The following is a 12,873-nucleotide window of genomic DNA, read 5'->3' as shown; positions in this document are numbered from 1 at the left end:
TTGTGACAACAGCGTAAAGCGTGAGGAATTTGGACTTGGACAATACCGTCAGATATAGCCTAAATACATTGTTACAAAGAAAAAAAAACCAAGCTTTTAGAATCCCCAGTCATTTATTGGTTTCTGACAAGCTAATTATTCTGCACCTAAAAAAAAAATGTGATATATGAATCTTGTTAATGAAGCCTTTCAACCACATAAATTCTCTCTCTTCTACAGCGAAATAACAATGTTAAAAAATGTTTTAAAACTCATATTTACAAAACCTGTCATTTTTATGTTAATTATTTCAAGCCTTTCCTGGTTGAAGGATTTAACGTCATGTTGTTTAATAGAAAAAGAGAAAAAAAAAAACACTTTTCCCCCCTGTAATGTACAAAAGAGACAAGAGAAAAGTCATTTAATCACAGATTTTTATATAACAAAATTCATGCCTCAATAGTCCCAGAACAAAGTCTTAATTTTATCCAAATTTTAATTTGGAAATATTCCAGAGATGGGCAAATTACAAGTCTTTTTCAAAAATGGCACACGTAGTAGGTAATACTTGACTGCATAGCCATACAGCAGCAAGATATGTGAGGAGGAAAAATACCTCCCAATTTTTTTTTTTTTTATTTAGAAAGTTTCTTTGTAAATAACAATCTGTTTATGTATCGTCTGTTATCCAGTAAAGTGGCATGGTCTACCACCAAATAGACCTTGAATGTCCATGGTTCCTTTCCTTTTGCTCAATGTCAGAGGCAATATTATAAAAAAAATGATATCAATTGATACTCTATATTACCCAGGTTTCAGAAAATGTGGTCCCACCCTCACCCCTCCAAAAAAAAAAAAAAAATGCAACTGCCAGGAGTTGTGAAGTAAATAAAACAACTTTTCGATGATGTCTTGGTGATCTCAAACGCCACTATGAAAACACTGACAAAGGAAAAAAAAAAACAAAACTGTAAACTCAAGTCCCAAATTCCACCGGGGTGATGTATCTGCTACATAAAGTTTTGAATTATAAAAAGATAAAATGAGAAAAGTTTTTTTTTGTCTTTTTTTTTTTACAAAGGAAAAGTGAAAATATTTGGAAAATAGTAAACCACAGAGTCCTTCAAAATAAAAAAAAAAAAAAAAAAAGCAAGATGAAAAATAATCAAGTCTAAAATTAATTTCCATTGCAAAGCTTTCTGGTTAGTTATGTTAGAGAGCTTGTGTTTTTGTTTTGTCTTCCTTTGTGCTGCCGTCGCCGGTGGATCAATCTCATTCGGTGCACCGCTAAAACCCATTGAGGTGTCTTTTGATATAATGCCTCCATTGAGTGCCGCTAGCCAGCTGGTTGTTCAATCTAGTCTTGGAGCACTGCAAGCTCGTTAGCTCTGTTACTTAGGTCTTCGTATCTGAGCATAGATAGGATCTTCTGATGAGATCTGTAGACAACAGACGAAAAAAGTTATGGGACGGGCTCGATGAAACGGGGGGGATAAGTAGAGGTTATGTTACAGACTAAGGTATCCACCATAGAAGGGCTGTCTTTGGCCTAGGGACACAACTACGACCAGATTGGCCTTTTATGGTGGGGATAGAGTGGTGGTTATAGTCAAAGGTGGGTGTTTCCAGAATTCATGGTTCTTAGTGACGCTTCTTTTCACATCTACCATCATCAGTTTCCTTCGTGGCTTATGACGTTGTCAGGGACCGCCGCGGCGCCTTCCCCGGCGCACGCGCACTAGCGGCAGTCCGCGCCGGGATACAAGCACCAGGCCCCGGTGGGCGGCGGCTGACAGGAATTCGCGCATGCGCAGTGGGAGCCGCGGGCGCGCCCTGGGTGGCCAATGACAGCCAGGGGCGCGTTCTGGGCGGCCAATGACAGTGCAGGGCATGATATTTAAAGATGCCCTGCACTGTCACAGATTGCCGCAAGGTCTATCTGTGATCCTGAATTCCTGAACCTGTGATATTGACCCGGATTGCCCTGACTACGCTGCCTTCTCCTGTGTTTGACCCGGATTGTCCTGACTACGCTGCCTTCTCCTGTGTTTGACCCGGATTGTCCTGACTACGCTGCCTTCTCCTGTGTTTGACCCGGATTGCCCTGACTACTCTGCCTTCTCCTGTGTTTGACCCGGATTGTCCTGACTACGCTGCCTTCTCCTGTGTTTGACCCGGATTGTCCTGACTACGCTGCCTTCTCCTGTGTTTGACCCGGATTGTCCTGACTACGCTGCCTTCTCCTGTGTTTGCCTCGGATTGCCCTGACTACTCTGCCTTCTCCTGTGTTTGACCCGGATTGTCCTGACTACGCTGCCTTCTCCTGTGTTTGACCCGGATTGTCCCGACTACGCTGCCTTCTCCTCTCCTGACTCCCAGCTTGTTTGACCTATCTGCGGACTGACTTATCCTGTTGACCCTGCGTGTGACCTGACTACTCTCCGCCTGCCGATTCTGTACCTCGCTTACCCCACGGGACCACTGCTCGTGATCCATCCTGCTAGGTCCTGCCGGCCTCCTCACATCTGGCTCTCCCGGTACCTATACATCCCCGGAGGTTCCCTCTGCCACTGGTGGGCCTGCTCAGAGGTCGTGACCTGGTCCTGGTCTGTTACAAGTCCATCCCCACCATCAGGGGCCCTGGTGAAAGCACAGACCGGGACTTAGACTCCACGCTTTGGGTAGGTCTGTCAAGTGGGCAGCCAGAGGCACCACCTGGCGGATCATAACAGACGTTGGTCACATGACTTCTCAGATCTACAAGAAAAGTCAGTGCTAGAAGACCTCCCTCTACCAGATGCTGTGATTGCAGGTCTGAACTGACTGCAGGAAATTATAAAATGCCCACCACAGGTCACTGACTGCCAGTCCTGCTCTGATTAATATCTGAATGGTGAAGTATCTCAACTTAGACCCAGCAGCCCAACATATCTTTTTAGTACTAGCCCAGGGGTCTCCTTCCACAAACCAGGTCCTCCACTGGTTCTAAAGATGAGTTGAGGTTTGCCCAATTCAGCCATGTTTTTGGTGTACAGACTGGAGAATTCAGAAAACGTATTTCCATCATTACTATTCACAAAGATTATTATTATACAGGACTTATACAGAGCCAATAATTGTGCAACACTTTACAATATAAAGGGAGACAGTACAGCTACAATACAATCAAAACACGAGGACTAAGAGGGCCCTACTCATAAGAGCTGACAATCTAATAGGGTGGGGCAAGTGGTACCAAAGATTATAACTGTGGGGGATGAGCCGATGGAAGTGATAAATGTCTATTCGGAGGCCTGATGGGCTTCCCTGGAGCAGTGTTTCTCAACCTTTTTTCAGCCAAGGCACCCTTTAAAATTAAAGACATTCCCAAGGCACCCTTTAAAATGATGGACAGTCTTGAGGCACCCCATTCTAAAATGTGAAAAACTATTCTAATGGTTTAATATAATGCAGCAACGTCCACACATGTAGGACACCCAACATTAGAGGTGATTCATTCTTCCAAAGCAAATACACTTTTGCACACTGGTATGGACTAGTATTCCCATGTTTCTCTTCTCCTTCAGTCTTTCTCCATCATTGGGCTAATGTGACCCCAGTGCTGATGGAGAGGGTCAGGGGAGGGTCAAACTAGGATGCTGTGCAGGCAGCTGACATCCTCCTTATTAATGGTTGTCAGGACGCCAACAGCTAGAAGGTCGTAATGGCGCACAATGAAAACCTGTGACTTTGTGTAACTAAAACCCAGGATTGTTCCACCAGCTGGCTTGTATACAATTTTTGGGTAATTTGTAGACATTTTGCCAAGGCACCCCTGAGGAAACCTCAAGGCACACCAGGGTGCCTGATTACCCTGGTTGAGAAAGGCTGCCCTAGAGAAATGAGTTTTCAGGGATCGCTTAAAGGCTGCCAGAGTAGGGGATAGCCGGACAGATTGAAGTAGAGAGTTCCAGAGGATGGGAGAGGCTCTGGAAAAGTCCTAGAGATGAGCATGGGAGAAGGTCAGCTGGTGGTGGACTCCACTCTCCATTTGAAAGAGGTGACCTTACCAGTTTAGGAAACTCTCTGCACCACAGTTTGCTTTAAAAGTGTTCATACTGAGCAGGCAAAAGCAACTACTTTTTGACTTTAGGAGACACCCTGGAATGTGATTGGTTCCAGTAGGGTGTCCAATGATTGCTTAGTATAATATATTTAAAAAATATTCTTCCCAAATATTTTGAAATATATTTGAAATACTACAATTTTGCCCGTATTCAATATATTTAAAAAAAAAAAAAAAATATATATATATATATAAATATATATATATATATATATATATATATATATATATATACTGCATGTTGAAATGCAAAATATATAAAAAATATTTTCAAAAATATATATTTTTTAAATATATTCTTCAGATTTTTTTTTAACATATAAAAAAGTCATTTTAACATATATTTGTAAATGCATTCCAAAAATGTAGATTAAATGTATTTTTAAAGACATACAGTATATTTGAAAATGTATTTTTAAAAATATTTTTCATATATTTTGAAATAAAAACGCATTTCAACGTACAGCATATATATATATTGAATATGGCCATAATTGTAGCATTTCAAATACATGTCAATATATTTGGGAAGAATATTTTTAAAATATATTTAAAATATATTTTTCTTCCATGTGGGAATATATAGCATAACATTTGGTATAATAATCTTTGAGATACCAATGAATAACAATTTTAAGAATGCTATTAAAGGCCCAACTCCAGTCATTTTTTTTTTTATTTAGTTTTGGAAGAATAGAACATTTTCCAGGTTTTTGATGGGGAGATTTCAGCTCATCACCTTTTGACACATATGGGGTCTATTTATGAAAAAAAAAAAATTCTGTACGAATGTAACAAACATGTGCACAGATGCAATGAAAACTAGTTGTACATTATTTAATATTATTTTTTCTATGGTCATAAGCGCCACCAATGGCCATTTTTCCAAAAATAGCTCAGTCAGGAAAATACCATATTATGGCCAGTAGATGGTGCTGGCAGGAAATAATCATATCAGACACAATATACTGTAATCGTTATAATAAAAAACAAAATACCGTATATACTCGAGTATAAGCCGAGTTTTTCAGCACATTTTTTGTGCTGAAAAACGCCCCCCTCGGCTTATACTCGAGTCAACGTCTGCAGGGGGGGCGCGAGGCTCCGTCAAGGGGGGCGCGTACAGGGGTGGGCAGAGGGCTGCTGTCACTTACCTGGCTCCCACGATGATCCATCCAGGAAGCGCTGCTCCTTCCGTCACTCCGGCCACTCCCTCACTCCTGCCGCTCGGCTCCGCCTCCTCACTGGTGATTGGCCGCCAGAACTGTAGCTCAGGAAAGGTACACAGGCGGCCAATCACGGGCGAGGAGGCGGAGCCGAGCGGACCCACGAAAATCGAGTGAGGGAGAGGCCGGAGTGAAGGACAGCTGACAGGTAAGTGTGCAGTGCAGAGGTGCTGCTGCAACCACATATGCTGGCTGCAGCAGCACCATACTGCAACAGGGGTCAGCAAGTGTCATTGGTGTCAGTGGGAGGAATAGTGCCGCATCATTGGTGTCACTGATACTAATGATGGGGCACTATTCCTCCCACTGACACCAACGATGGGGCACTATTCCTCCCACTGACACCAATGATGGGGCACTATTCCTCCCACTGACACCAATGATGGGGCACTATTCCTCCCACTGACACCAATGATGGGGCACTATTCCTCCCACTGATACTAATGATGGGGCATTATTCCTCCCACTGACACCAACGATGGGGCACTATTCCTCCCACTGATACCAATGATGGGGCACTATTCCTCCCACTGACACCAACGATGGGGCACTATTCCTCCCACTGATACCAATGATGGGGCACTATTCTTCCCACTGATACTAATGATGGGGCACTATTCCTCCCACTGACACCAACGATGGGGCACTATTCTTCCCACTGACACCAATGATGGGCACTATTCCTCCCACTGATACCAATGATGGGGCACTATTCCTCCCAGTGATACCAATGATGGGGCACTATTCCTCCCACTGATACCAATGATGGGGCACTATTCCTCCCACTGACACCAATGATGGGGCACTATTCCTCCCACTGACACCAACGATGGGGCACTATTCCTCCCACTGACACCAATGATGGGGCACTATTCCTCCCACTGACACCAATGATGGGGCACTATTCCTCCCACTGACACCAATGATGGGGCACTATTCCTCCCACTGACACCAATGATTCCCACCCTCGGCTTATACTCGAGTCAATAGTTTTTCCCAGTTTTTTGTGGTAAAATTAGGTACCTCGGCTTATATTCGGGTCGGCTTATACTCGAGTGTATACGGTACATAAATAAATAAATAAAAATATTTAGGTATTACTTAAAGCAAGTTAGGAAATAAAGCACATGAATGGCTTTTTGCTCATTTGCACAACTCTCTGGGTATCAAAGCCTCACGTTTTAGGCTCCATCAAACCATGCAGATAGCCTGAAGACATGCATAAAAGACATCACAAAGGGGTCACATTACACAACAGCACCAATACCTGCGAGCTCTGCTAGCAAAGCGATGGAAAGAGGGAAGAGAAAATCATGCAAATGGAACACAACAGCAAGAACAGAGAGAAAAGGACAGGTACCTACCCCAGTCTGTGCTATCTAGCTACCGACCTCGGGGCTTATCGTATCACCACTGGGCTCGCCCTGGTCAGTGCAGGAAGACGCATGAGGAGCGTCAGGCTAGAACACAAGAACACAATAACTGGTATTTCCCCCGAAGACTGGAAAAAGCTCAAAGTTTAGTAGAAAAGAAATTAAAGTTCGAGGTCAGTTAGAAAGAGACAGCGAGCAAATTCTTTTTCCATAGACACCCCAACATTTTATACCAAATTGCACTTTCAAAAGCAAAAAAAAAAAGTTGCAGGATTTAAAGAGACTCGGGCACTAAAACTCTTTCAGCAAAGGACATACCTGTAAAGTTGAGGCTGAATACTTACCTCTCCTGCCACCAACACACTTGCAGAGAAGCGGTCCCCCTGAAATCCTGTAGAAAACCGATACCTCCGGGAGTGTCGATCTTGTGGGTCTTCCATCACTCTCATTGATTCCTCCCTCTGACTTCTCATCACTACTCTAACCTACATTGAGGTGAGGTCAGACAGCGGGACCACTGTGGGGGATCCAGTAGATCGGCACTCCTGAAAATATTGGTTTCCCAATACAGGTTGGTAGACTAGTTCTCTGCAATGTGAGTGGTGATGGTCCGAGCACCCCCCTGTTCGGTTTGAGGTCAAACATTCGAACCTAACGAAAGTTCGACCACGAACTTCGAACAGAGGGCACAGTTCACAAATCACATCTGAATATGCAGTAAGATACCGCACAGCTACTGAAAATATTCTTTCATGTGTCAGCTGTCAATGGCAATTAAAAAAACAAAAAAGTGTCCCCCCCCATCCACACAAAGCCCTTTGGATTTTGAGGGGAACCCCCACGCCATAAGGTTTTAAAAAAATGGCATGTGGTCCCCCCCAGAATCTATACCAGACTCTTATCCAAGAATGCAGTCCAGCAGATCAGGAAAGGGGAGGACAAGCGAGTGTCCCCCCCGCCTCCTGAACCATACCAGGCCACATGCCCTCAACATGGGGGGTGCTTTGGGGCAGGGGGGGGCTACCCCCAATGCACCTTTTCCCGATTGTTGATGGGGACAAGGGCCTCTTCCCTGCAACCAGGGCTGGTGGTTGTGGGGGTCTGCGGGCGGGGAGATTTTTCGGAATCTGGAAGCCCCTTTTAACAAGGGGCCCCCAGATCCGCCCACTCACCCATTTGAATTCGTATGCAGTACATGGTACCCCCCCTTCTGAACCATACCAGACCACATGCCCCCAATATGTGGAGATGCTTTGGGGCAGCGGGGGCTCCCCCCATGTTGATGGAGACAAGGGCCTCCTTCCCACAACTATGGCCGGTGGCTGTGGGAGTCTGTCGGAAACTGGAAGCCTCTTTTAACAAGGGGGCCCCCAGCTCTGCCGCTCCCCCATGTAAATGAGTATGCAGTATATGGTACCCCCCTCCTCCTGAACCATACCAGGCCACATGCGATCAACATGTGGGGATGCTTTGGGGCAGCGGGGGCTCCCCCCATGTTGATGGGGACAAGGGCCTCCTTCCCACAACTATGGTCGGTGGTTGTGGGAGTCTGCAAGTGGTGAGCTTATCGAAATCTGGAAGCCCCCTTTAACAAGGGAAAAAATTATCCTGGAAGTCATTTATTAAAAACAGAAATTAAAGAAATGTCCCCCGAAGTAGATCCATTGTCAATCACGATGCCCGCCGTCATCGCTGCCCCCAAAAAAAAAATAATGTCTTCTGGCCATCTGACAACTGTGCCGCGATGACAGTTTTTAAATACAGTGATGGTGTCACAAGGGGGTGGGATCATCACCGCCCCCTTGTGATGTCATCATGTGCTGTGATTGGCCAAATCATCGCACCTGACCTGTCAATGCACTTACCATTTGTGTGTTCGCTGAACACATGGGTGGTGGAGTCCCTAGGTGGGTGCGGGGGGGTGACACCTATCGCACGTGGTGACACCGGACCATCTCCACGAGCTCCACGAAAAGGAAAGTTTTAAAGCAAGCTGACGATCCCCACAAGATGGATCGGATCTGCGGATTGAGCATAATGGATAGGAGTCCGATTCTTTATGATCCCCGATCCGCAGATCCGATCCATCCTGCGGGGATCGTCGGCTTGCAACCTATACGGGGTTAACTGATCTAGGTAAGGCTGTGCAAGATCCGGGACTTGTCTGTAACCAGGAAATGCGGCCGCCATAGCAGGAACCTCCTCCATCTCACATCACTTCTCGAGCACGTGCAGACCGGACCGGAGTTGAAAGATCAGCTAACCCCGTATAGGTTGCAAGCCAACGATCCCCGCAGGATGGATCGGATCTGCGGATTGGGGAGCATAATGGATCGGACTCCATCCTGCGGGGATTGTCGAAGGAGTGACACCAACCCTAGGGATGCCCCTGCATCTAGCCCAACACTAGAGTTGAGCTGTGCAGGAGAAGTAAGTATTTAGCCCCTTCTTTACACAGATGCCCTATACCTAATGGGTTTTAGTTCATGATGGAGTCATGATGGAGTCTCTTTAGAGCCCGGCTATTGGCATTATCATTTTTCCCAGCTCTATAGCCCAGTACAAGTACATCCCAGGTGCACCAAAACAAAAGGTGTTTGAGGTTTTTCTTTTTTTTTTTTTTTGTACAATTCAGCCGCAGTCCACCTACAAAACAATGTTCCCTGCTAGCATGCTGCAGAGGAGAACTCTCTGTGTGGAAGCAGTAGTCTCTCTGCAGAGGTCTGATGCACCCTCTTGCTGGGTCAGACCTTTAGCTCTCCAATCAGTAGGGAGCAAGTGTTTTCGTAGCTTCCCCAAATAGTAGAGATTCTTCTGTACATCTGTCCAACCACTGCTGTCAGTGCTGCATATTTGATAGACCTGGCAGCACTACTTACCTTCCCCAATTCAGCACTGCATCTGCTCTACAGCACCCAAGTGTCATGGCCATATCCATTTGTAACAGAAGCTCTATCTCCTCCTGTGCTGTCAGTCAATCAGAGAATTGCAGTTACGGCATCTCCCTGTCACTGTTACCAACACGCCCAATCAGAGGGGCTTCCTTCTTCTTCCAGGTTATTTAAGCCCCCGCTACGCTTTTGCGATATTCAACCTGTATGCTCCATTCACCCTAGGTTCACATATGTGCTGGTGGTGCCGCTGCGGATCCGCACGAACATCCGTGCAGCCGCACCCCCCGCACAGAGAATTGCAGACCTACGAGTGGGTGCCATTAGTTCTAATGGCACGCCGCTCGCACTGGAAACTGGGAACCTCGTCTGCGTTTTCCAAAGAAGTGCAGGGACTTCTTCCTTGCGTGTCACGGGGCACGGGAGTCAATTCAAATGAATGAGCTCTCATGCCCACGCAAAATGCGGCCGCAAATATGTGAACCGGGGGTGATTCCTGTGTACTGACTTATGACTTGTTGTATGACTTGACTGGTTATCTACATCTGCTGCCCTTCCTGAGCTTTAGCGTGTTCCGGGTTATCCATGACCAGGTCTGTCCTCCAAACTGCTCCCAGTGACCTCCAACTCAAGGTCCGTGGCCCTTAGAGCAGGGTGAACCCATAGATCTCAATATGGGGTCAGCATGCAGCACAGTCCAAACCTTCATTGTGGTGAATTCCACCTAGATCTTAGACCCATAAACTCCCTCAAGAGTTGGTTCTGGTCAGCTCAGTGGATTGCTGTAGGAAAGTCCTGGATTCTTTCTTGGATACACAGAATATAACTGGATATAACATTTATAGGTAAAGGTGATCCAGGGAATATCCGATTGCCTCTCGGGGGATCAGGAAGGAATTTTTTCCCTGCAGGAGCAAATTGGATCGTGCTTTGCTGGTTTTTTTTGCCTTCCTCTGGATCAACTGTGGGTGTAGGATTATAACTTTTTTTTTTTTAAATGGTTGAACTGGATGCACTTTTGTCTTTTTTTCAGCCAGACTAACTATGTAACTACAGTTGTGGCCAAAATTATTCAACCCCCACTGAAATTGAGTGTTTTGGCCAGTTTGACATTGCTTTTGATCATTCAGTCATCTTGCTTACATTTACATTAAAGAGGCACTTGTAGGTCAGACAAATATAACATAACAGTTATAATGAAATAACCACAAATGTCTTTTCTGTGCTCACAGCATTATCAGTTTTATTCAACCCCCAAGTGACATTCAATCTTAGTACTTAGTACAGCATCCTTTTACAGTTATAACAGCTTTTAAACGTGAAGCATAGCTTGACACAAGTGTCTTGCAGCGATCTACGGGTATCTTCGCCCATTCTTCATGGGCAAAGGCCTCCAGTTCAGTCACATTCTTAGGCTTGCGCACTGCAACTGCTTTCTTTAAGTCCCACCAGAGGTTCTCAATCGGATTTAAGTCTGGTGACTGCGATGGCCACTCCAAAATGTTCCAGCCTTTCCTCTGCAACCATGCTCTAGTGGACTTGGAGGTATGCTTGGGATCATTGTCCTGTTGAAAGGTCCAACGTCTCCCAAGCCTCAGGTGTGTGACGGACTGCATCACGTTTCCATCCAATATCTCCTGGTACTGAAGAGAATTCATGGTACCTTGCACACGCTGAAGCTTCCCTGTACCTGCAGAAGCAAAACAGCCCCAAAGCATGATTGACCCTCCACCATGCTTCACAGTAGGCAAGGTGTTCTTTTCATCATAGGCCTTGTTCTTCCTCCTCCAAACATAGCGTTGATCCATGGGCCCAAACAGTTCTAATTTTGTTTCATCAGTCCACAGAACACTATCCCACAACTTTTGTGGTTTGTCCACATGGCTTTTGGCATACTGCAGTCGACTCTTCTTATTCTTTGGAGACAGCAAGGGGGTACGCCTGGGAGTTCTGGCACGGAGGCCTTCATTACGCAGTGTGCGTCTTATTGTCTGGGCTGAAACTTCTGTACCCACATCTGACAAATCTTTTCTCAGTTCCTCAGCAGTCACACGGGGACTTCTCTCCACTCTACGCTTCAGGTAGCGCACAGCAGTCGAAGTCAGCATCTTCTTTCTGCCACGACCAGGTAGCGTTTCAACAGTGCCCTTTGCCTTGAATTTGCGAATGATGCTTCCTAAGGTGTCTCTTGGTATGTTTAACATCTTTGCAATCTTCTTATAGCCATTGCCCTTCCTGTGAAGAGAAATCACCTCTTCTCTTGTCTTCCTGGACCATTCTCTTGCCTTCACCATGTTTGTAACCACACCAGTAAATGTCTAGAAGGAGCTGAGTATCACAGTCATTTTAAAGCTGCCTAATTGGTGCTTATTATGCTTGATTGCTGCTCGGTGACATCCACAGGTGTTTTCAATACCTGATGGAAAGCACCTGTATGAACCTCTGTTCTTCAGAGTGGTAGTCTTTAAGGGGTTGAATAATTGTGGCAATGAAGAAACCACATAAGAACCATTTACTACTGTATTACATAAACAATTGATGTCATTTTAGTTGCATTTGGGTAGTTACAACGTCCTTGTAGGATTTGATTCTGAATACAATTCCAAATGTACACTATAGTCCCTAAACCCCTTTACAGCATTGGGGGTTGAATAATTTTGGACACAACTGTATATGTAACTGTATCAACTTCTGTCATATGGGGCAATCTTTTTACTTTCGGGAGGTTCAGGACCCTCATGGGGGTGGGGGTCGCTGGTGAATTCCAGACAGCTCTTAGATTCTGTGTCCCCTGGGGGATCCCGTGTCACCTTCTGTCATGTGGGGTGATTCTTCCACTTTCAGGAGGTCCAGGACCTTCATCTTCCAGGGTGCTCCAGCGCAATTCCTACTCCACAGATCCTGCTCCCAGTCCTAACCTGTTCTGCACGTGCAAGAAAAAACTCACTGTGCTCAACCCAGCCAGACTTGATGGCTGCAGTGGTGCAATGGGTGGTGCTGTGGTAAAAGCTCTTGTATCTGTTCAACTTAAAAGTAAACATTGGTACTCGTCCTTACTCATGGCCTTACTCATATCAACCATGGCCATTCCAGACTGAAACGCGTCAACATTTCATGACTTTTACCCCGATGTTTAATAAGGAAGGCTTACAAGCCCAAGAACGAGGAGCTCTTAGCTTCTGTGTCCCCTGGGGGATCCCATGTCAACTTCTGTCCTGTGGGGTGATTCTTCTACTTTCAGGAGGTCCAGGACCTTCATCTTCCAGCGTGCTCCAGCGCAATTCCTACTCCACAGATCC

At 45.6% G+C, this 12,873-nt stretch overlaps 1 protein-coding gene across 8 annotated transcripts in view; it reads right to left on the bottom strand.

The window, feature by feature from the left end:
• Nucleotides 1–396: 396 nt before the first annotated feature.
• Nucleotides 397–12,873, bottom strand: part of DAB1 (DAB adaptor protein 1) — a 1,130,661-nt gene continuing 1,118,184 nt past the window's right edge. For 7 of the 8 annotated variants that reach the window (XM_089656558.1, XM_089656557.1, XM_089656560.1 and 4 more), the window contains 2 exons: nucleotides 6,675–6,770; nucleotides 397–1,418 (listed from right to left, as the gene is read on the bottom strand). In XM_089656558.1, the coding sequence (XP_089512684.1) occupies nucleotides 6,690–6,770 (81 nt within the window). In that variant the 3' untranslated portion in view covers nucleotides 397–1,418; nucleotides 6,675–6,689. The remainder of the gene's footprint in view (nucleotides 1,419–6,674; nucleotides 6,771–12,873) is intronic. The other variant, XM_089656556.1, reaches the window with a different exon arrangement.

The sequence above is a fragment of the Staurois parvus genome, unplaced genomic scaffold, assembly GCF_062004578.1.
Source record: "Staurois parvus isolate SC_StPar_1 unplaced genomic scaffold, SC_StPar_1.0 ptg000917l, whole genome shotgun sequence".
Taxonomy (NCBI): Eukaryota; Metazoa; Chordata; class Amphibia; order Anura; family Ranidae; genus Staurois; species Staurois parvus.
This window is presented reverse-complemented; position numbering and strand designations above follow the sequence as displayed.